The sequence below is a fragment of the Alexandromys fortis genome, unplaced genomic scaffold (assembly GCF_014885135.2).
Source record: "Alexandromys fortis isolate MF-2015 unplaced genomic scaffold, M_Fortis_MF-2015_v1.1 scaffold_9, whole genome shotgun sequence".
Classification (NCBI taxonomy): domain Eukaryota; kingdom Metazoa; phylum Chordata; class Mammalia; order Rodentia; family Cricetidae; genus Alexandromys; species Alexandromys fortis.
Window position 1 is genome coordinate 11,583,893 of NW_026067892.1, and position 25,029 is coordinate 11,608,921.

At 39.0% G+C, this 25,029-nt stretch overlaps 2 protein-coding genes across 3 annotated transcripts in view; one reads left to right on the forward strand and one right to left on the reverse strand.

Annotated features, from left to right (window-relative positions):
- The window catches only part of LOC126500470 (uncharacterized), a 106,212-nt gene extending 84,292 nt beyond the window's left edge, over nucleotides 1-21,920 (reverse strand). Inside the window, exons 1-2 of one of the 2 annotated variants that reach the window (XR_007591356.1) lie at nucleotides 21,213-21,920; nucleotides 13,182-13,304 (exon numbers count right to left, since the gene is read on the reverse strand). Coding sequence is in view for 1 of the 2 variants with exons in the window: in XM_050140412.1 (XP_049996369.1) it covers nucleotides 13,182-13,304; nucleotides 21,383-21,920 (661 nt within the window). In the remaining variant the exon portion in view is untranslated. The remainder of the gene's footprint in view (nucleotides 1-13,181; nucleotides 13,305-21,212) is intronic. The other variant, XM_050140412.1, reaches the window with a different exon arrangement.
- A 42-nt stretch (nucleotides 21,921-21,962) lies between these two features.
- The window catches only part of Phyhipl (phytanoyl-CoA 2-hydroxylase interacting protein like), a 30,239-nt gene continuing 27,172 nt past the window's right edge, over nucleotides 21,963-25,029 (forward strand). Inside the window, exon 1 of the mRNA XM_050140390.1 lies at nucleotides 21,963-22,272. Within this exon, the coding sequence (XP_049996347.1) occupies nucleotides 22,170-22,272 (103 nt within the window). The 5' untranslated portion in view covers nucleotides 21,963-22,169. The remainder of the gene's footprint in view (nucleotides 22,273-25,029) is intronic.

The following is a 25,029-nucleotide window of genomic DNA, read 5'->3' on the forward strand; positions in this document are numbered from 1 at the left end:
GCATGCACAAGAGACCCTTCTAGGATCAGGGTTTCTTCTATCTGGTGGTGCATAAAACTAGCATTTACTCTGCGAAGTCTTGGTGAAGTGAGGCCTAGGGACTAGAAGGACAGATTTTAATCATCCCTTGCTGACAAGCTAAGTGACACTTTCCAAGATGGTGCAAACTCTTGTAGAATTCATTAAACTTGCGTAGAACATTCCTCCCTGCTCCAACACCAAGAGACCTGTTAGCCAGTTCTTGACAAAAAGCTGCAGAGCATTTGTCAAGTGTCTGATGTAATAATGGGGACACTGAAAGGAAAGACATTTATGCCCCCAAATGGAAGAAAAGCTGTTATCTTTATCTTGGAAAACTTACTTGATGCATTAAAATTCAAGAGTGGTTTAAAATGCTCCTTAATTTCTTATTGCAAATTTGTTTGGATAAAACCTGTTCATAAAACAGATTCAAGCAAAGTGTTTGTCAGAAGGCCTGTGGTTTGAATAATCTGACATCATCTGCTTTTATGGTACTATATTGAATTTGAGCTTCTGTGTTCTAGAATAACTAATGCTCCTACTCAAATGTAAGTTATAAAGGGAGATCCCATGTTTGCTTTGTTGTAGTATTTTCAGCTCTGGGATGTACAGAGTAGCACCTACACAAAATGAGCCTTCAGTAAATAATAGAAAAAAAAATAACAATCAAGTTGTATTCTTTCAGCCCCATCCAAATGCTTTAAAAAACTAGAATATATAATACCAATAAAGTTCATACACCATCATATTAAGACGTCAGAGGCCAAGATGACATTTAGGTTGAGTCTTTGTGTACATTGTTATCTGTTGCTGAATTATGAAGTGCCCCCAAATTAGTGAATTAATGTGACAACCAGTGTATTTGCTGAGGAATTCATAGACTACAGCTGTGTGGCCTATTTTCTCCGTGTGACATTAGTTGTGGTCTCTTCTGCGGCTATATTCAGATGACATGTCTGTTGATTTCTGAGTCACATTTGGCCGTGCTAGTGTTGGGTTCAAATGTCTGAATGGCTTTACTGTCAAGCCTGGCAGCTCAGCTGTGATGGCTGGACCGTTCTGGCTAGAAAGGCATCCTTCTGGTGTGGTACTGTAGGAGGCAGCTGGATCGCTTTACCAGATTCCAGTGTCTATCAGGAAATGGATGTTCTCATTACACCTGATAATCCTAATTCAGGTGGCATCATCTGTGCTCCATTATTTTCATCAAAGCTACTCAGAGGGACAAACAAGATTCAAGAAGTTCATGTAGAAAAATTCACTTCTTGGGCAGTTTTTCTATGTCTGATTTACCTCAATCAGTGTGATCTTTTCCAGTAACATCCATCCATTTACCTGCAAATTTCATGGTGTGAATTTTCTTTACAGTTGAATGGAATTCATTGTGTATCTGTATCATATTATCACCATCCAGCCATCAGTTCTAGCTGTTGTGAGTAGAATGGCGTGGCAACGAACGCATATGAGCAGATATCTGTAGTAGGATATGGAATCTTTAATGAATATGCTCCATCTGGATGTTCTATTTCTAGTTTCTCAAAAAACTTTTGCACTGATTTCCATAATAGCTGCATGAGTCTACCCTCCCAGCAATAGAGATAAGGGTTTCCCTTTCCCTGATCTTAACAGCATTTGTTATTTGATGACTACCTCATAGTCATTCTGAAGGAATCTCAAAGTACTTTTAATTTGAATTTCCTTAGCAACTAAGGATGTTGAAGACTTGTAAGTGGTTATTAGCCATGTGCATCTTATTTTGAGAATTTTCTCTTCGTATCTACAGCCCATTTTTGTCGGGTTGTTTGTTTTGCTTTTTGAGATCTTAGTGTATTCTGGCCATTAATCCCCTGTCAGTTGTACAGATGGCAAAGGTTTTCTCTCATTTCATAGACTGCCTCTTCAGTGAGTTGTTTCCTTTGCTCTGTGGAAACTTTTCAATTTCAAGAGGTCCCGTTTGTTAACTGTTGGGCTTCTTTCCTGAGTGACCATAATCCTATTATGAAGTCCTAATTACCTATGCTTGTAAGTTGTAACAACTTCCTACCTTCTCTTCTAGAAGTTTCATATTTTTGTTGGGGTTTTTGGTATATTTGTAGTTGATTTTAGCGAAGAGTGACTTTAAATGATTAAACTATTCTCCCAACTAGGTGTCAGACCATCAGCTATCTCTGATTGTCCTGGCTGGTTTTGTTAGTTTATCAAATCAAGATAAACTAAAGTCATTTGAGAAGAAAGATTCTCAATTGAGAAAATGCTTCTGTAAGGTAAGTCTGTAGGGCATTTTCTTGATTAATGGTCAATGTGGGAAGACCCAGCTTACTGTGCATAGTGTGCCAACCTTATGCAAGTGACCCGGAGTTGTATGAGAAAGCAGGCCGAGCAAACTATGAAGAGCAAGCCCGTGAAAAGCATTTCTCCATTGCTTTGTTCCTGCCTTCAAGCTCCTGCCTGGAGACCTTATCCTGACTTTCCTCAGTGACACAATATGATCTGAGAGTGATAGGAAGAAATTAAACTCTTTTGATTGTAGTGTTTTACTGCACCACAGAAATCCTCACTAAGACACTGATACTGTGTTTTTACTCAAACTTTTCCTAGGCAATGAAAAGATCCTGGTGTGTGATACCTAACACACCGTCAGAATGCACACACAAATATGCACATAAAGGACTGAATTTCAAGAAACATTTAGTTTTGCCTTACAAGAAACCTATTTGATTACCTAAGAGAAACAAATTCTAGCAACACTAAACTGACAGATAACTCTGGCACATTGTCTCACATTCTTAAAACATCTATAAAAGATGTTTTCCTCTTTTTTACTCAGATTACTACTTGATGTAGGGTAAGGAAAAATAAGAGACTCAAGTAGGTGAAACAAATTAAGCAATTAAAATTTCTCTGCACTAAATGCCTGGAATAAGAAAAGAGACTCACTATCAATGACACAACTCACTCTTCCACATTAACCACACATCATTTTGGTTGTATTTAGAGAGCAGACTCCAAACTGGATCTTTCTTATCTATGGCTTTTATTATCTAAGGTAAGCTTGCACTTTAGCACAAAAGTTGAGTTTGTGTCACAATGAAAACCTCTTAACATTGTGCTATGGAAATGTCTCAGAAGGTAGATAGCCTGCTTTGTTAAGTCTGAAGATCTGGGTTTGAATTCCCAGCATCCACATAAAAGCCAGGTGTAGTGAAACACAAGAACTGGAAGACAGATCTCAGGGACTTGCTGGCCAGTCAGTCTAGACAAAGTAGTAAGCTCCAAGTTCAACAAGAGACCTTATCTCAAAAATTAGATGGAGAAGCAACTGAGGAAGACACCCTGATGTCAATCTCTGCCCTACACACACATACACGCACACGCGTGTACACACACACACACAGACACACACATTCACGTGTACTTTCACACATGTGGATTTGTGTAGGCACTACACACACACACACACACACACACAAAGAGAGAGAGAGAGACTCTTGTATTGTCATCATAAACCAGTAATGGTAATGAATTAGCATGGTATTTTCATATCTGAATTGTGTTAGGTATTAGTAACATAACTGGAGTAACAACCTGTAAGATTCACAAGTATCAGAGTTCAATTAGTAATCATAATTTTGACTGTGGGGGAACATATCAGTTAGAAAACTACATACATCTGATGTGGGGTTCCCCTCTATCTTCTGTGAATATGTTTTATTACCATTGGTTAAGAAAGAAGCTACTTTGGATTATGGCAGGTAAACTAAACTGAATGCAGAGAGAAAGAAGGCAGAGTCAGGCAGATGCCATGAAGCTACTGAATGGGAAGGATGTCAGAACCTTATTGGTAAGTCACAGCCTCGTTGTGATACATAGATTAATAGAATTGGGTTAATTTAAGATGTAAGAGCTAGCTAGGAATACACCTGAGCCATCAGCCAAACAACATTGTAATTAATATAGTTTTGTGTGATTATTTGAGTTTGGGTGGCCAGGAAATGAAAACACAGTCTCCATTTACATATGCCCACTAGGCACTATTTAAAATCTCTGAAGAAGAAAAGAATATAAATAGATTAAAGTAGTAGCTAATGAGTTTCTTAACAGCCTATAACAAAAATAAATATAGTACATTGATATTTTGGTTAGATATTGTAAAATGCCACTAAATTTTTCTTTGCTTTACATGGTTTTTATTTCAAAGCTCACATCAAAGCAATCTCACCCATAATTACTTGTGAATCATTAAATAATTGGGAAATGTTTAAAAATTAGGGCCATCTCCACTGGGATCCTAACTATTAAGTAAGTATTCACAATTCTTTATTCACATTTAAAGGTATTATTACTATACTTTTTAATAAGCCAAATATGCCCCAGTGGCTTTTTATCCTAGAAAGGACATCCTAAAGACTTTGTCTACATATGGCCAGTGGGTACCTGCTCTCATAGGACATCATTAGCTGTCTTTCCTACTGATCCAAGTAGGTCACTGAACAATTCATTTGTATGTAGTACAGTTAGATGAATTTTTCTTTTACATCATGTTGGTTTAGATTTCAACTATAATAGTTCATGTAATATTTACAATAGTTAGAATTTGAGGAATAGTATTTTGGAATGTTCTTGCCCCAATGTTTGAGATTTTTCAACATATTAAGTATAAGAATTGCTTTAGATATTCTTTTTCTCCATTTGTGTGTGAAGTGTGTATGTGTGTGCACATATGCACATAAATATGTAGCTGCATGTGACATGTATTCAAGTGTGCAGAGTACAGAGAATACTGGATGTCCTGTTATACCACGATCCATGTTATTCCCTTGATACATGGTCTCTCACAGAGTCTGGAACCTGCTGGGGGTTTTTTGGGTGGACTCAAACTCCAAAAATCTTCTGGTCTCAGCTAGCCCTTTTCCAGCGCCACTTACTGCTATACATTTGGCTGTGCCCAGCAAAAATTGTGGGTACTGGGGATCCAAACTTTTATCCCCAAATCCAAAAATCATATTATCACAGCAAGCATTTGACTAACCAAGCCATCTCCTCAGCCCTAAAAATGACTTTAATGAAGAATGTAAAAACCGAAATTTCTAAGAGGAGGAATGGTAAAAGTTTAAGGAAGTCAAGAATAGAGGTCCAGTGATTAATTTGTCTCAGCTAAGGGAAACAGTATCTCTGGATATGTCATAAATAAAATGGTCCTATTTAATCATCTGTCTGAGACTCTGGGACCTTTTATTGAGCAATGTGGCTCTCCACAATAACACCAATTATTGGGAAGTCATGTTTTAAATGCATTTCTACTGTACTATAAATAGCATAGTGCTAAGGCCCAGGATTTGCGGGAGGTGGAAGCGATGGTCTGTCAGCTTTTCATTGGTGTGCTAGTAGAGGCCTAACAACTGGCCCCAGGACAGGGAATCTCTGCTTTATAGTATTAGCCAGCCAATTTTCCACTATGGCTATTTTAAACTGCCAACCAAACATCACTGTACAGAGCTTGAAGAGATGGGCAGCTTCTCTCTATTATACAGTACCATCTCAGGACAGATAAAAATAGATGTACATCACATCAAGAATACAAAAACTAATCAATCGGAAGATGATGCAGTATAAGTATAATCTTAATGTACCTATCATTTAGTTATTGCTATGTAATTTTTAGTAGTGGTGGTATTTAGCAACCAGCTTGCAAAAATTCCTGAAAATTTGACATTTGGATTGTCAAAAGTCAACCTGCGCTAGCTGGAGTGCTCCTCTAAGATCACTGATGTTCAGATGGCTGCAGGCAATAAGGTCAAGGAACAAAAGTCGTATATAAAGTAATCAATGATAGGTTGTACCAGGCTTTTTCTCTTAGGCCACCAACCAGCTCCCAAATCATGACTTATCTAGTTTTGAATGCTTGGTCTAGCTTAGCCATGTTTCTGGCTCTCTCTTTTAACTTATTAGTCTGTTTCTACTTATCTACCTTTGACCTCAGAGCTTTTTATCTTTTCTTACTTCTGTATATCTTACTTTCACTGTTTCTCTGTCTGGCTGACTGGCATCTCCCAGACATTTTGCTCCTAGTGTGTTCCTCATTCTCTCCTCCATCTTCTCTTGTTTTTCTCTTCTGTTGGACCTACATGTCTCCTCCTATTTATTCTCTGTGACTGGCAGCCCCGCCTATCCTTTCTCCTGCTCAGCTATTGCCTTTTTATTAGACAAATCAGGTGCCTGGGGCAGGCAAAGTAAAACAGATTTTTGTAATTAAGCAAACGCAACATAAACAAAAGTAACCACCTTTACACAGTTAAAGTAATAGTCTGCAGCATAAACAAAAGTAACATATCTTTGCCTAGTTAAAATAATATTCTACAACAATAGGCACTATACATTTTCCCTAAGACGTGAGAATTTTATTGCAGACCTCTGTGTTTGAGATGATGGCCTCCCAAACTCTTTTGGTCTGCGAAGGAATGCCGAGTCTCATACAGAATACACATATTCACAATTATCTATACTTAATTTCAACTCTTTCAACTTTATAGTGGGTTATGCTCCATGTTTTGGTTGCCTTTTATTTTTTTTATTGATCCTAACTTTTTCCTGAGTTACTTTAAGATTTTTTTTCATTATCACCTAAGCAGTCTTATCCTGACACATAAGCCAGGATTTTGAAAGATATTCCCCCAATTTCTTCACTTTATCCTTCAGTGTAACATCATCTTTCAAGAGAAAAAGTAAAAATAGTAGGAGTTGTTTCAAGCCTCCATTTGTAGCATAAATACTACCATATCATTGGGCAAAGTTTCTTGGATGGACCCAAGAAATCAGTGGGAAGTCATTACAATATGGACAGGCTATGCATGCATGACACATGAAGAATTGAACTGTTAGTGTAATTAATCTACTTCATTTATCTTCATCATCAGGAAAAAGTAAGCAAGACATGGAATCATGGATTCAATGTGCTAAAAGCTCTGATTACCAATGTCCAAGATTTTTTTTAGAGGGGGGCTAGTTGTTAAATCAGTCTGTATGAGTGTCTATCATTCAAGAGCTTGTAAATACTGCAAAGTAGATTGTGAGGTGCCAGCTTACCAGCATGCCACTAAAATCATTGCAAAATCCACATCCGATGCTTCTCCCGTATACAAGTCATTATATGATCAAGTTACTTTCCCGTAGCACGTTAGAGAAAATAACACCAGCATAATTATCAGTTTGCAGGTTTTCTTTTTCTTAGTTACCCATTACACATGCAAATAGCCTACATTAATTCTTCTAAAGATAGATGGCTCATCACTTCTTCAACAGGTACTATAAAACTGTAATTAAGTAAATATCATCAAGGAAATTACTTGAGTTTAAAGTTTCCAATTTGCTATTTTAAGAGTACTTTAACTCTCACGAATTCTCTGTTTTTCTATAAATTTACTTTCGATAACTCTAGGGTCAGCCACAGTTTATAGTAGCTTATGAATTTTTATCCATAGAGAGCTGAGGCTCTTGAGTTAGGTTGACCTTAGCAATATGGGATTTCTTTTTGTTACCCAAAGAACTTGAACATAGGTATATCCATGTATTATAAATAAAAATGGAAACTCATTCTATTTCAAATAAAAGTAAGCATGTTTTATAAGCCCCAATACTTCTGCTACTAGGATGCAGAAAGCATGGGTCTTTTCAATCTTGGAGCCACTCAATTCCATTTTCACACCATAAGTGACCAAGTCACAATTCAAGAAAGCACATAGTATTGGAAAAGCTGAAAACGGATGGGTGTTGGTGTTTCTTTCTTTGGAAACAAGGCAACTGTGGCATGATTCTCCTTTGTGGGTTTAAAAAATTTTAATTCTTAGACTTAACTCATGGATTATTGTTTTCATATGGGGTTTGCAAGCATATTCCACCTTCTTCACGTCTTTGTCCCCCTTTCCATACTTGCACATCCATATTTATTGACACTCCCTTGATTACAGAAAGAAATTTGAACTAGCCTACATGTTAATCAATAGGTGAATGGATAAAGAAAATGTGTGTTTTTAAAAATAATTCTAACAGTTAGTTGTGAAACTACACCTCTATTTCTTTCATACTGAAGGAAAAAATGAATATATGCATACATACACACTTTTACCTTCCTTCTCATACACATATATGCATATATATATAAAGTATGTGTCTCTCTGTGCATACGTGTGTGCATGTGTGTGTGATTGACTGTATGTTAGTGTGTATGTGCGTGTGCATGTGCATAAATGTAGGCTGAGGCAAGAAATCACAAGTTCAAGGACTGCCTGGGCTACCTAGGGAATTTAAGACCAGCGTGGGTATCTTAGTTAAATCCTGTCTTAAAAAAAAACATAACAAGAGTTTAAAACAAAGCTGTGGATACAACTCAGTGGTAGAGTATATGCCTAGCACATAGAAAGCCCTAGATCCAATATCTACCACTAGAAAAAAAAGAATTCATGTTCAGGTATTTTTAACAGTTAAAAAGGTTACCATATTGAAATTATTTAGCTACATTCTTATATTTAAAGAACTGTACCGTCACTCTAGAGAGCAGGATAAGGTGTGGGGGATGATTTGGTAGCAAAGTCTGGGAGAATGAATGACTCAGGCAAGGAAACATGAGTTACTTGGAAAATAATGTTATAATATCATAATGTATTAAAGAAGATATATAAACTGTTCCATATTTCATAAGCATAAAGCTTAACACAGAAGTAACTGAAAATCTCATAGACAAATTCAGGCATGTCTCGATGAAAAACCCATTAAAGTTAAAAATAGAAAAGTTAATATAAGATATTTCATTACAGGTGTATGTAGGTAAAGAAAAATGCAGTAATTATATGATAGATATGCGTTCAAAATCAACCAGAATTGGAGCAATATTCAGAAACCCAGATTTTCAAATAACAGCATGTTTAGACCAACTTGAGTGATTTTATAGTTAGATAAAATAGCAGAGAATTAATCTGAGAAATAATATGAAGGTATTTTATTGCTCTCACAAGGTCTTTCCTTAAATAAGATGGTACATTGTCTACTACCCCATCTCATACTCTAAGAAGCCACTGCATATACAACATGCATACTTTTTATAAAAGAATGCAGCTTTCCCAATTCTTCCACTGGAGAAAAGGCAGTCTGGGTCACTCAGGGAATGACTTCCATATCCCTTTCCAGCAGTGGTTCTCAACCTTCCTAATGCTGCGATTCTCTAATACGGTTCCTCATGTTATGGTGATCCCCTCAACCAAAAAAATTATTTCATTGCTACTTCATAACTGTAACTTTACTCCTGTTATGAAGCCTGATGTAAATATCTGATATGCAGGACATCTGATATGCGACCCCTCTGGGGGTCACAACCCACAGGTTGAGAACTGCCACTGCTTTCCAGAGTTCAGTGGTTGACTCAGCAGCAGTCATGCGCAGTGTGCAGCCAAGAGAGCAGCATCACGGCACTTTAGCTTACTGTCCTTCCAGTGTTCGGGATGAGTATTTATTCAGATAGCTTTCCCCACCTGAAATTGATCTGTCATTTTTGTTCCTGTGCAGAAATGGTTACTCCCTCTGCTGCAGCTCCTGCTACTTTTTGTCTTACTCTAAGTTGTACTATTCTTCTAAAAATCTGGAACATCGATATTTACAAATAACTTGGGGGAAATGTTCTTCTATTTCTCTCATTCTCCTTATTTGCAATTCCCTAAATCAATACCCTCAAAGTATATGTTTACTAAGAATGACAAGTCAACTATACTGTCTTAAAACAACTCAGTACTATGGAAATATTTTTTAAAAGAGTGTACCAAAGGCATGATGCCATATTCTATACATTTTCATTTGAATTATGGTCTCCTTCTTTCTAAAAACCAATATTTTCAGTATATAACAAACTAGGAGAAGTAGGTTGTTTGCGTGAAGGTAAAATTCCCTCTCACAGGTATTCAGGCTCAGAATAAAGTCTTCTACTTGCCAGTCTCTTAGCACTTAGTGCTTTGCCGTAAGAACTAAAGACATTTGTTAAACTTTGTTTTCAAACAAGTAGAGAGTGCATTTGTTGATTTTAGTGTTTAAGCCAAGGCCATGAAGTGACAGATTTTCTCCCCATTACCTACCAACTATGAGAGAGGAGAAAAGAGAAGGAGGTAGAGCAGAGGGGAAGGTTTCTGTGGTTTGTGGGTTGAGGGATAGCAAATAGATACGTTCCAAGTTTCTAGAGTAGAACTGTAAGCTGTAAATTATCTTAAAACTTTGACATATAAAATTTTCAATAAATTTATCTTCTATCTCCACTTAGAAGCCATTGTATGTATAAAACACACAGGCCTGAAGAGTGAGAAACAAAGCACAAAATAGAAACTTTGAAGCAAATTTAACACATCCCTATTACCTATATTACCTACTTGTGAGGTGTCAGGGGGAAAAAAATCAATCCTTGGTTCTGGCTTGTACAGATATGGCTGCTTACCCACAGGTGTGACTATACCGTCAACTGCTGCACATGGAGGTTTGAAACAAAGCCATCATACGCTGTGCTTTACAAAGCCCTAGATGGTTTCAAGACATGGGAAAACTATCACACAAGCACACAGAAGTGAAACGCTTGGTTTGTTCTGTTCACATGACACCAGACAAACCTGACTGAGACACACTGGTGTAGATCTTTAATAACACTTGTTTGGTTTCACACGTGTGAAGGTGCCCTTAAGGGAGAGACAGGATAAACTGACTCCTGGGAGCTTACAGCAGACCAACGAGTATCTTTCTGTTTGACTTTGTTCTCTTTTCCTGCCTTAATACATCTACCTAGCTATTATCAAACAAGAAATGAAAGATGAGAAAATTATCCATAGACGATTATATACCCATAAAAGGGGGAATTAATGTGGAGCAGAAACCAGGACAACAGAATTAGCAATGGAGTGCTTGGCAAGCATGAACTATGTTCAGTCTGCTCTGGAGCTAACTTTGCAAACAGTGGACTCGGCTGAACTCATATCAGTCAGCCTCCTCTTCCGCAGTCTTAGGAAGAAGTACTACTATTGAGAACTCAGTGTTGTGAGGCAGATAAATCACTATTTAAACTGCACAACATTTTTGTAAAGGAAAATCAAACTCAATGTGAAACTGTATTGTAAGAGAAGCACCATCTGAGAGATCAATGGGATAGTCTTCTTTATCTAGACTGTAGCATTAGCTAAATCCACAGATGTCTGTGGGACCTGCTCTATGAATATGTGAAATGAGACTTCTTTTCTGCATTTCATGGACTGTCAACACCTTCCATAGCATGGAGGATTAACTCAGAATCTGTCCCACAAAATGTGCATAGCCAGTAATACTTTGTGGGTATATGACATTTGTCCTAAAAAGAATCTTGATAGGCTGATTTAAAAGTCTTAGCTATAGAATAATCAAGATACTGTATGAAATATAACTAGACTGTAGCATTTATGTAATCTTCATATGTTAGGCATAATTAGCTCTAATATCGCCTGTGAGACCTGCTGGCATTACTTTTTCAGCTTAGAACACAAAACTTCCAGAAGACTGTTATGTGGAATGAGAAAGCTATTTTTATCAACTATGAATATGAACAGTCACAGACTGACAAATACTGAAGATAATCTTTGAATATGGAAAAACTGGTAAGTAGCTGAAAAGCATTTGTAATTAAACAGTTCAGACGGCTGCAAGCTGCTCTACAGGCAGCAGACCACCTCCACTTATGGTGCCCAGATCCAGACATTGTGTCTTTAGCACATGAAACTCTAGAGCACATTCAGAGAGCAACAAAAACACAATCGTGAGACAGCCTGCAGTATCTGCAAAGAATTCATCTAGAGAAAAGAAAGTCAGAAGAGAAGTTTTCAGACATAGAGAGAAGGGATGGATGGAGAGAAGGATGGGAGAGGGAAAAGAGGAAAGGGAGACTGACAGAGAGAGAGAAAGACAGAGATAGATATAAGAATATTTAAGTGTTCTTGTGCCTCCAAGATAAGTCATCAAATGTTGACTCAATATGACAAGATGATTAGCTTGTTTTTTCTTTAAAGTAGAACACACTACTTCAAGAGGCAACAGTTTTCCCATGTTAGACATACCCACATGCAACTTGTCTTAGTGTGAATATGGTTTATGTTGAGGAAAGGTGGTAGCAAAAGAAAAAGTTCACCAATCTTGAGAAAAATTTAACACTTTTATGAATGTTACACAATATACACAAACACATACTGGAACAATAATGACTCGTTTATGTATTCCCCAAACAGAGTGTCTTGTCAGCAAAAGGTAATAATCATCTATTTATATACCCTTCACTCTTTCCACTTTCTTAAAGTTCCTCCTATGAATAGCTACTGACATCTCACCTTGACAAGTATATATTCACTTATCTGTATTATAAAAGTGATAATTTGCAGTAGGAAAAAAATCCTGATAGGAAAGTATCTTTGTTTCATCACATCAGTCAATAATCTCTCCCTCCCTTTCTTCCTTCCTCCCTCCCTCTCTCCTTTCCTCTACCCCCATGTGTGTGTGTATGTGTGTGTGTGTGTGTGTGTGTGTGTGTGTGTGTGTGTGTGTGCTGAGTTCTACTTACCTAAAAAAATTTCACTTTTTAATTCTAGGCTTTTCAAGAAGGCCTAGTTCAGAAAGGGTCTGGCAAATGAACTTCCCCTAAATACGGTATGATAGTTTTGTATACAAAGATATTACAAAGTCTTCAGACCAGACGTGACTGTTAAATTAGCCATCCTTATACGAATGGGTCTTTAAGAGAGAAGACATATATTGCACTGCTCCAACAGTACAATCAAAGCAGGATCTGCTGCCAGGCCACCTCTGTGCTATATTTAAAGAGACACAAAACCAGTGGTTCTGGGGAGCAGTTTTGAACTATGTTAGAATATACCAAAGGTCCTATTTGTCAGTAAGAACAAAATTGCTTACACCTATAATCCCAGCACTTGGTGGGCAGCCTGTGCTACCATAGGAAGTACAAGTCAAGACCCTATTCTGCCATTCCTTTATCCCCTGAAACAAAATGACTTCACTATTAGCATAAGGCAAAGCACAACCTATATAAATATATTTGTGAAGGCAAGAAAAGTAATTTGAGGCAAATTATGACATTATGACTTATTACACTATATACTTACCCACCCCTCTGCTCATCATGAAGACTTTCTTTCCAAGATTTCTCAAAAGGAACTTAGTCAAGTCGATGCCCTTGAATAAGATGCTGTTCTGCAGTAGATGATGAGTAAGAAAGAGCAGGACCACTGAGGAGAAGAAGAAAACACGGAACAGTTTCATCCCTAAGGAAGACTTCATTTCCCCACTCCATTCATCCCAAAATCCCTCCATCAACAAAAACTCCTTTAAATTTTGACTAGTGATGGCTCAAGACAACCTGATCTATGGGCCAGTTTTGTTTGGCTTTATTTGTTTGTAAACTTAGAATAACAATACCTAAAGATTTTGCTTACACTTTTAATCTACTGTTATATCACTGGAAAAAAGCTACTTGATTTTAAATACTGGGGAATCATACAACTGTTGTTCCTTATGGCATTTTATATATATATATAGTACTACACATGAGTATTACAAAATAAGCAAACTATTATAGAAAATACTGACAATTTTCATATTTTTGACAATTTTGGAAAGATAATACTGCAATGTCACTATCATTATCTATTGTTTTTTCCCAACCCTAATTATAATAATTCCTAACCTATAATGCCTCAAATTTTTGCCTAAACTGTAATAATCTTTCTATGTCTCTAGTTTCCTTCCATTCTGTTCATCGAATAAAACAGACTAACCTTCAACACTACTTTGCAGTTTTATGACTGCCTGATGCTAGCTATCTCAGCATCATGACAGAAAGTGGCAGCATTGTAATATCCTGAAGAAGAAGTACCGGTTAACTGTTCTCATTCACTGATCTTAGTAATGGCTCAGATTAAACAGGGGACATAGAAAAAATGATGCTGATGACTATCAGGGAGAAAAATCAGAAAGCGAACCAATCAGAGGAGAAATAATTAATTAGTAACGATGACAAGAATGTTCATAAACATGTTTGTTAGACACCTGGAAACAGGGCAATGCCTTGTTTAGATCTGAGGGCCAGAAATAGGAATCTGAAAATAAAGGTGGGAGATTAAGCACGGAGAAGAGATTAAAATTCATGAGCATGCATGAATCCCTCAAGGAAACAGCTTTAACCAGGAAAGAACACAAAGTCAAAGGTCGGACTTTAAAGAATAGCTACCCCCAAGAGGACAGAACAGGGGCTAGAGTTGAGAAGCGGTAAGCTCACAGGCAGGCAGAGATCGAGAAGAGGTCAGCACTACAGAGGTTCAGCAGAAATAAAATCCTGAACTATCAAAGGGGGTGCAGATGAAAGAAGGCCTTGATATTTTAGTGTTTTGAAAACCCTTACCAAATTGAAATGACTTTGGAAGAACAAGAATCAGAAAGCTATAGATTGGGGATAAGTTTTATGAGGACCAATGGTAAATGGGGTTGATTAAAAAAAAAAAAACACTTCTCCAGCGCTTCCCAGTTTATGATGAGTTTCTTATATACAGTGGAATAAATAATAACAATCTGGATAGTAACTTGTTCGAGCAAAGCTATTTTTTTAATTAAGGATATTTGATGGTGGGCAGAGACATAAGTATGATGAGGGAATGGAAAGAGACTAAAGAAGCTGGAGATGGAGAATGTAAGGTGATGACAAACACTGGGCGGGGCACAAACGAGGGAAGAAGTAGCAAGTTTTACTAATCCTATTGAATCCATGAGAGCAATGAGCTAGAACTTCAACCTTTATTCCCTGCCCCAGGATATTACTTTCATTTTTGAAATTAAAAACTTTATAGATCTATTGCGTTATGACTGACAAATAAAAATTAATGTTGATCATGTTTAGATATGTAAGTATATAATATTTATAAAAATGATTAGCACAAACTTATTATCATGCCATTTGCTTCAGCTGTGTGTGTGTATGTTTCATGGGAGCATATGTGATCTGCTGTAGGGGCAAATTCCAACTATGGCACACATTTCTGTTATCTACAAACACTGTTTTATACATAGGTCCCAATACTCACTTAAATCCACAACCAATATTCTCTTTTCCTCTACCATCACAAATAACCAAAACTCTACTACTAACTTTAGCTTTTGTTGTTATTCTTGTTGTTTAATTTCACATATAAGTGAGGTCTTGCAGTGTTCGTTGTACTGGATCTGGATTACTTTATTTAGCATAGTGCCCTCAGCACCCATTCATGTTCATACAAATGGTAGGATCTCCTTTCTAAAGGTGAATAATAATTTATTACATATTCACCAACCAATAGATGTTCAAGCTCTCCCCAGATCTCAGCCTTGAATGATACTGTAAACTAACATGGGGATGCAAATATATTTACAAGATACTCTTGCTTTCAGATAATGTCCAGTGGTGGAATTGTTGAGCCATAGGGTAACTCTTCTCCTATTATCTTGAGACGCCTCTGTGTTGCTTTTCCCATAGTGCTTGTACCAATTTACATTCCCACAATGGGGTACAAGTATTCCTTTATTCTATATGCTTGCTAATAACTGTTTTCTTTCAACTTTTTAATAATTGTGTTAGCTGATATTGTGGGTTTTTACTTCTATGATTAGTGATGTTGAGCATCTTATATAATTTCTTATATCTGTAGGTATTTTTGACGTCCACTTTGGAAAAATGTCTATTTATGTTCTTGTCCATTTTTTGATTGGGTTGTTTGTATTTTGCTAGTGGGATTCTTAAATGTTTATAAACATATGTTCTACAATTTTTTTTGCATCATTAAGGATGCTTCTCTGTGTTATTTATTTTGCTATGCAGATACCTTCCACTTTAATGCAGTCTTCATCTACTTTTTGATACCTGTATTTTTGTGTCAAATTTGAAAATCCACTTTTAATATCTTTGTCAAATGTTTACTTCATGTTTTCTTCTTTTTATAGCTTTGGATCTTATGTTTAAGTCTTTAATCTATTTTGAATTAATTTCTGTATGGTATAAGGGAATGTCCAATTTTTCTTTTTATATAAGAGAAATTCAGGTTTTTTTAAAATCCCATTTATTGAAACCTTTCTATAGTATGTATTCTTTGTAAATAATATAAAAAACGGAGTTCATGCACATTAGTATAAATTCTTAATTTTCTATTTGGCTCCATTAGTCAACAGGTCTCTTTTTATACTAGTAGCTTAATGTTTTGATCAGAACAGCTTTTTAATATAGCTTAAAATTATAAAGTGTGGTATTTTCAGTTTTGTAGCTTTTGTTAAAGAAGTTTTAGTTCTTTGAAACATTTTATAGCTTCCTGACATCAAAGAGGATTTGTTGGGTTTCTGTGGAAAATGTCACACAGTTTTGTTTGAAATTTCATTGAATCTGTACACTATATTGGTTACTGTAGACATTTTGATGCTATTGTTCAGATATATGTAAATTGATAACTTCCCTTTATATGCCATTTAAAAGTTATTTATTCAATGTTTGACAGTTATTACTTTACAGACCTTCCAAAACATTGGCTAAGTTTGTCTTCTAAGCATTTTATTTTCTTAATGACCTTATCTTCTATTATGTGCATATGTGCATGTGAGGGTATGTGCACAAATTCAGGTAGCTGTGTGGGCCAGGAAAGGGTGCTGGATTCTTGGAGTTGTTTCTGAGGACTGAACTCTGGTCCTCTGCAAGAGTAGTAGGAGTCCTTAATGGATGAGTCAAACTTTCCAGACCCCTTTTTATTCTTTCAGATGCTACTGAAAATAAAATTTCTTACTGTTTTTCATTTTAGAGAATCCTTTATTAGTATATACAAACACAACTAACTTGCACGTTGACTTTTTAATCTTGTAACTTTGCTGAATTTGTTCTGATTTTTGTGGCATTTTTGGAGGTTTGTATATATGAGACTTAGTCATCTGTAAATAAACAACCTAGTTTTTTTTTTCTTTCCTGTGTGGATGTTTTTGCCCCACCTAATTGTTCTGACAAAGACTTCCAGCACTTTGTGGAATGAGCATTAGTCCTGATTTAGAGCTAAAAAGCTTTTCACTGATTTGATATTACCGGTGCATTTGTGACATCTGGCCTTTATTTTGTCAAGGTATATTCCTTGTATAATTAAAACTTTGAAGGCCTTTTAAACGTGAAAGGATGCTGAATATTACTGAATGTTTTCCTATATCTATTGATGATCATACAACTTTTATTCTTCATTATGTTAATATTGTGCATTAACTAATTTGCATATGTTGAACCATCATCTTGTCTTAAAAGCCTTGGCATGATAATCATAAATTTAATCCAAATGCAGATGTTCTTGGTGTTTCAAAATGATTACTGAGCTAGTTCAAGAATTTTTTTTTACTACAAAAATTATTACATTTTAAAAAATGAGAATCTAAGTCTCCCAACATAACAATATTCTAACTTTCTATTCATGGTTCATACTATATTATTATTTGCATTATCTCATTTGATCTTCATAAGTCAAGACACTATTTGATTCAAGGCAAATTAATTTAGTATATTTTATTGCTTTCAACTTCCTATCAATCACGAATTTTCTTTTGTCCTGATGTTCATAATAAAGGCTATAGCAATGTCATAAGAAGAAACTTGAAAACCACTGCCTTCGTTTATTATGTATTTTGTGATTATTTCTAGGGTTTTGGTCCTCTCTTGACTTTCACCTAGGCATAGAGAATTAGGATGTGCCTGATATGGATCATAAAAGACAGATTTAGCCTCCACAAAGGTTCTGTTGCCTTCTTTCCTTCGGCTTTGATTTAAAAAAAATCTGAGGCAATTTGAAGTAATAAAAATAAGCACATTCAAAGTATTGCAATTGAATTTAATGATTTAGTATATTGTATGGAGTTCGGTACTTGGAGCACTCTAACAATATGTGCCTAAAACTATGCCACCAGGGAAATAAAAATATTTGGGGAGAAGTATAAGTTCTTCTGTACTTACAAGGTCAGCTTGTATGAACAGCTAACTATAACTGACAGAAAGGTTTATCTTATTATGTCTCATACAAGGTGTCTGACATAGAGCAAAGATGGATCATTATAGACTATGATGTGTTCCTTTATATTTTTTATTAGAATTTTAAACTTAGTATGACTATATATGGATTGATAAGAATTTTAACTTCCAAAGGCGACTTTCTATATTGATAGAAATATCTAAGATGATGTGACACCAGCAATATTTGAAAGAAGAATTGGTTCTCTGTCTTTCGGCTAAGCTCAAATGAAGAAAGGTTCAAAGGAAGCGGAACTGTTCGGCTGTGGGTTTGAATACACACGACAAGAGGGAAAATTATTACTTGTAATATGGCTGCCTAACACTCTCCTCCAAGATTACATTCCATGCTACAGAAAGGACCTTAAGCTGGAAGGTAAACAGCTAAAAGTAGCTTGAATAGTTTCAGTCCCTGAAACTTACCAGATTCACTAGGCCCTCCCTCCCTCCCAGAGTAAGCAGTAAAAGCTGAGAGTCCCCTTCAGATCAAAGGCCCCTGAGCCACAAATCAGGCTCTCAGAGGAGGAAAGCTGCAAAGACTACTCTAAGAGCAGACCAGCTGCATGGAAGAATCAGAAACCTGCCCAGCTGCCTGGAAGAGATTTGGACCAGTCACTTGGAAAGTATACTTTCTCACTTACTGAGCTGCCTACAGGCTGTGCGGTGTGCTCCAGGTTACCCAGCTTTGGTGAGCTATCACTTATGCTGGGGGATGGCGGGGTCTTAGTGATATGGCTGCCTGAATCATTTCTGCTCCTCTAAGTAACCCCTCCCCCATACTTTTGTAAGTAACCCTAATAAAACCCATTGGTTCACCAAGTTGACTTCGGTGGTATCCGAACTTTGGTTTGTTGAGGATTCCCTGCCTAGGGTAAGCAGATGTGTGTGTTTTATCTCCTTAGAAAAAGTTCTGTCACATGACAAATACTAAACGAGGAAAAATTAAGGCCCTTTTTGGAGGCATGTTTGTGTTCAAAATAAAGAAGAGTTTGGATTAGCGCATGAGGACTTTATCACTATAAATAGATAGCTTCCTGTCAAAAGCTCCAATGTTGGGTAAGTACTGATTAGGATATGACTGAGGGACTTCTCAAATTTGATTCAATTCTTGATGTACACTAGCTTATGAATTATAACACAGGTAACTTAGTTGTCTTTATAAGAGAACTGGAAGTAACAACTGTGAAAATAAACCAACAAGGATACTGATGGGGGAGCATATTTACAGAAACTGCACACTTTGGGCTTGGGCCCGAAAGGTAGGAGCTTTGACTGTGGCAGCGAACACCGCAAGCAGATAAGTGATATGTCCTACTTTAAATGATATCTGGGAATATCAGAAAGAAAGGTTATTGGAAGAGGATGCTGACTTCCACTTTTATGTCTATAATGGCATTCCCTTCTATTCCTAGTTGCTCCTAGTAGTTTGCTTTAAGTTGGCGACTACAATTTAAGCCTACGATTTCTTAGTTCTGTCTGGTGGCTCTTTCTGACTGAAGAGTATCCATATCTTTGGTACTTTGGTACATGTCTGGCCCGAAAAGTAAATGCCATGATTTTTGATAAAGGTACCTTGTTCTTAATATGATGGTTCATGGCCATTCTATTGGATCTCAGTGACTTTTTAAATACTGAGACACTTTTTTTTGCAGTCACAGAAAGCAAAACTGCTGCCTTCCCTGTTATAATCTGAATCTGCTTCAATTTTTCGGTCTAGTTGGTGATGCTATTTTGGAGACCGTGGAGAACTTGCAAAGTGAGACCAGGGTGGAGAAGCAGGTCACTGGAGACAGGACCTTGGAGGTGTTTTATCCTTGACTGCTTCCCGCCACTCTCTACGCTTTCTTAGCTGCCATTGCTGGAACCTATCTTCTCCACCACGATAGACTGGCAATGCTGAAACCAAACCGAACTAAACCATCTCTCTTTTAAGCTATGTCAACAGCTTGGGGATAGGAACATAAAGTATGTATACTCTCTTTGCCCATGATGCCCTGTTCACAGTCAACTGAATATGGTCCCCAATTGGGAGATATATTATATATATTCCCGCCACCTACTATACTGTCCTGAATATACCAGGTGATAATTGTATGAATTAAAGTTTATGAATGCATGTTTGATTTTTGATTGCAAGTAAACTATTTCTGTAGTTTACAGTTCCCTTTGTGATTTGTAAATATGAGAATTCTCTGAAAGACAAACCCACTGTGCTTTGGTTGTCAATATCCAGTTCTACTGAGCCAGGCTTCTGAACATGAGAAATTCATCCGATAACTACTGTCTTGCCATTTCTCTTGGCAGGTAGTAATTTGCTCTCTCCTTAGGGACTCTCCTACCTTAATACTGGAATGTTTTTGTAAACTTCAAAACAGAGATCCATCTTCATTAAGCCCTTTAAGGTCATAATGAGGACATTTCATTTACGGATACCAAATTACCCTACACAGATTTTTATTACCAACTCGCAATTGTGCCAGGCTTCCTCGTGGGCTTATTTTATCTAAGGCGGCCCTTCCATTTTATGAGACTTCAGTTAATTAGCTACAGTCGTTTATGGCTAAACGGATGTAACCAGAAAAGGTAGCATATAGAGATCTACGTGTAAATTGTTTTTATTGGTGAATGTCAATGTTTGAAACTGGAAAAAAATCAGGAAACGGGGAACTTATATAATTACCAATAATAAACAATATAAAGGGGAGATCCTGTGATATCCAGAAAAACAAAAGTATTCCGAATCAGCAAATGGGAACAGAGGCCAAGAGGCTGTCGCCTATATCGACTTTATTTTTAAAACCTTTGCCTCGTCATGAATGTGTTGCAATATTTCAGGTGCCACCAAAAGCAACGGGGCATGCAAGTATAGCATCCCTGGAGGACCACAGGTCCCTCTTCGTCGTTTTCTATTGTGACAAAGAGCAGGTGATGTGCTTCTGCCTGCATTTGCAGCCAGAACAATGCCCGGCCCAGGGAGAGCACTGAAGACTTGTTCCTTAGATGAGTGACAGAGAAGGTAGGCTGACAAGTGGCTGTCACCCGGAAGCTGCCTCCTCAGCAGCTAGCCAAAGGCTTCCCGCTGCCTCACCTGTCCGGCAGCACCGACCTCGGTGCTCGCTCCCTGCCCCGTGCAGTCTTCAGGTGGCGGCTCATTTCTCACAGCAGGGCCTCGTGAGGCGCGCAGACCCGGGCTAGACAGGGAACAGGGACCCTGAGTGACCCAGGCCTCAGTTTCCCAATCTGTGGTCCACAACCAACCTGCGCGCGCGCTCGCCTCGTCGCAGCATGGGTGGGCAGTCCGGCTCTGCCTGGCATTGTGAAAGCTAGCCAAGCCGCCATCGCCAGGCGAGTGAGCGCCAGACCCGCCGAGCAGCTTCCCACGGCCCGCGCTCGCCGTGGCGCGCTTGCTCCGCTGTCCTTCGCTTCCAGAGCGTGGCGGCGCGGGCTGCGACGCCTGGGAAGCCGAGGGCGCGCGTGCGCGCGGCAGGCGGGAACGGGGGGGGGGGGCTCGGAGGGAGGCCGCCCGGCGCGCGTGCATGCGCGCGCGTGCCGAGGACCCGTGGTACGGTCGGCGCGCCCGCAGGTGGGCGCGGGTGCGCGCGCCACAGGGAGAGACAGGTTTGGGCGCGCGCGCGTGTGCTCTGCTGGCTAGGTGCGGAATCTGTTCAGGGCGCGTGCGCGCGGCAGGCAGGGGCGGGTCTGCGCGCGGTAGGCGGAGGGGGCGGGGCCCGTGTGCGGGCAGGTAGGCCCGTCCACCCCCAGTTCCCCCCTCCCGTGCGCGTGCGTGCGTGCACATGCGCGGCCCTCCCTCCAGCCGAGAGCGCGCTCCTCCCGCGCTCGCGCCGGCCGGCGTTCAGTCTCCGAGCCGCGCACTCGGAGGAGCTCCTGCGGCCGCCGTCGCTGTCGCCACCCGCCGTCTCCGTCTACGTCGCCTCGGGCCGCGACTCCCGACCGGAGGCTTTGCTCGCCCCTCAGCCGTCTCAGGCCTTTCCCGCCCTTCGCCCCGCCGGCCGCCGGCGCCTGGCTTCGACGCGGGGTCGCGAAGATGGAGGTGCCGCGCCTGGACCATGCCCTCAGCAGCCCCAGCAGCCCCTGTGAGGAGATCAAGAACCTCAGCCTGGAGGCCATCCAGCTGTGCGACCGCGATGGTGAGGCACGGTGACATCGGCGGGAGACAAAAGGACGCGGGCGGAGGGGGTCCGGTCCGGTCCGGTCCGTGGGAAAGGGCGCCTCCCGGGTCCGCGGGAGAAGGCTGCCGGGGGAGAGGGCGCCTGCCGGGTTCGCGGGAGAAGGCTCCGAGGCTCTGGTCCGTGGGAGAGGGCTTCACTGGGAAGAGGGAGCCGTTCGGATCCGCGCGAGAGGGCTCCGCTGTGGAGAGGGCGCCTCTCGGGTCCGCGGCCCGGTGCTGCCTATTTCTGCAGCAGGCAGGTCCTGGATCTCCCGGCACAACCGCCACCGGAAAGGCTAGATAGGTTTCCCTGACCAGAAACTTCTCCATTCCGGTGCAAACCTCCTACCCCGGCAAGTGTCTACCTGGGGTGAGCCTCATAGTGTTTTAGTCGGCGGGCGGAAAAGCTGCGTTTCAGCACCAAGGACAGACACTAGGTTCCTGGCTCTCGGCAGCGAGCGATTCAGAGAATGTCAAAAAAAAAAAAAAAAAAAAAATCTGTGCAGGACTGGGTCCTCTACATCTGCTGGGATTCAGTGTGTGTGGAGCACGTACCATTGTGTGTTGATGTGTCGGTACTCTATTGTTAAAGTTGGCAGCCTCCGGAAAAAATATGATTGATCACAGGTCCGAGAGTTAAAGTGCAGTGTGGGCCCAGAGCGGTGTGCTGGACTAGTTGGAAGATCAGTGTTGTTGCAGTGATTTGGAATAAAACTTCATTTGTAAAGAAGTCGTCTGATTGCTGATTGGCCAGATAATTGTAAAATTCTGCATATAACACAGTTGAAAATCAGTTGACATGGAAACACTTGACTATCATTGAAATTTTGTTTAACTGTATGTGAATAATGGCTATTAAGCGTTTTAAAGAAAAGTTATGAGAGATATTATTTGGTATACAGTAAGGTCATAATATTTAACACCGTAACCCGTATAGGAAACAAAGATCTTGTTTTTTAAGGCATTTAAATGCTAATAACCGGTTTAGGCGTTGATATTTTAAACATTTAGGTAGCGTGAGAGCTAAAGTCCTGTTCACTAATACATTTGTTATTGTTAATATGAATTTACTTTTAATAATTTTGAAACCAAAATTCAAACGCTTTGAACCCAACAAACATTAGCTTCTAAGAGAGATGTGGTGAGAGTAAATAAATATTGTGGTAAAGGCTACTTATATTTTCTTTAACGGTAGATGTCATTAATAATGTTACCTTCCTAAACTGCAGCTATTTTTATTTTTTCAGATTGGTTTTAGAGGTGAAAGTAGCTTTGATATTTATTTAGTTCCGTGATTTATACATGCTCATTCGAATAGTAAGTGGGACCAGATAACTCAGTGTTGTTCCTCCAACTTCAGTAATTTCGGTGTTTTAAATTGCATTCACTGTGTTCATTATAGCTTTTAGGGAAATATTTGTTTAATGAAGTTCAGAGTCACTAATGTACGGTGTACAAGTTAACACTGCTTTTACTATAGTCTGTTCTAGAATAGTAGCTCTTCGGGTCCATTTTTAGCATCTCGGTTGACATTATTAATCCTGCAAAGTGACCAAATTATGTAACATTTAATTGAGGGAGATGCTGGGATCAAGCAATAGCTATGACAATTATTATTTGTAGTCCTCTGATGGATTTATGCTGGACTAATCAGGTTTCATTTTGTAAAATAATTGAAACCAAGAAACACAAAGAACCATGCCATGGAAAATGTGTAAAAAAAAAAATGGAGAAATTCCATAGAGAGGTTGTCAAATTCTTGTCTCCCTCTCCCCTTTGTGACCCTGTTCCAGTATATGGCAATTTCTAATCAGTTAGTTGGCTTCATGGGAATAACTTATAGGGAATGACACTTTTTGTAGAAGAGTTGTGTAATGTGCTGTACTAAATCTGTTAACTAGACCTTCCTTAGCAGTTTCCTGTTGCAATACACAGCTCCCTGCCCTTGGCTCACATCCCCCTCCTCAGCTCTCACCGCCTCATTTCCATCAACTATGAAGTAGAAAGGCAAGGTTATGGCAGCATTTGTAGCTGAAGGTATATTTTTACTTTAGGTCCATAGAGCTGTAGTTTCATTTTATGATCATGGGGTATATTGCTTTGTTTGTGGTTTACTTTTTAATCATTTCACTTTGCCCTTGTTAATTTGGTAAGAAATGGAATGAAACACCTTGGAAATGCAATAGATATATCTAGTAGGGTTGCTAATGTGCTTTCCGTTCTACCTGCAGATGTTTTGAATTGTATCATGTTGCATGAAGCACAAGTTTGGCTCCTGGTGTATAACGACCTGTCTCTCATTTCTTTGGCTCTCCTCTTTTATGCTTCGTCTGTTGCTGGTCTTCCTATAAACTGTAGTTTATGCTGATTGATAGCATCTTCTCACCTCATTTTCTTTTATTTCTTTATTTTGCAAAAAAGTGAGTAAACTTGGAAGAATATCAGAGTTCAAATAGTCATGCATTGGGTTTTTAATAAAGCCAAAGGGTTCCTGTAAATACACATGCGTATTACCTTGTGAGTAGTCTTTCCCAGGCATGTTTGCTTTGTTGCTAGTATATGGTTCCTGCCCGAGTGCTAATCACTGTAGTTCAGAATGAGGATTTTAGGCAGCATTCTATTAGGAAACTATTGGAATGAGCACAGTAGCTCTGCAGGCTTCTGTTAATCCCCCAAGCAGGCAAGCGCTTCTTCTCCTAGCTCTAGAGTGCTCTGGTGAGCTCATTATTGATACAGC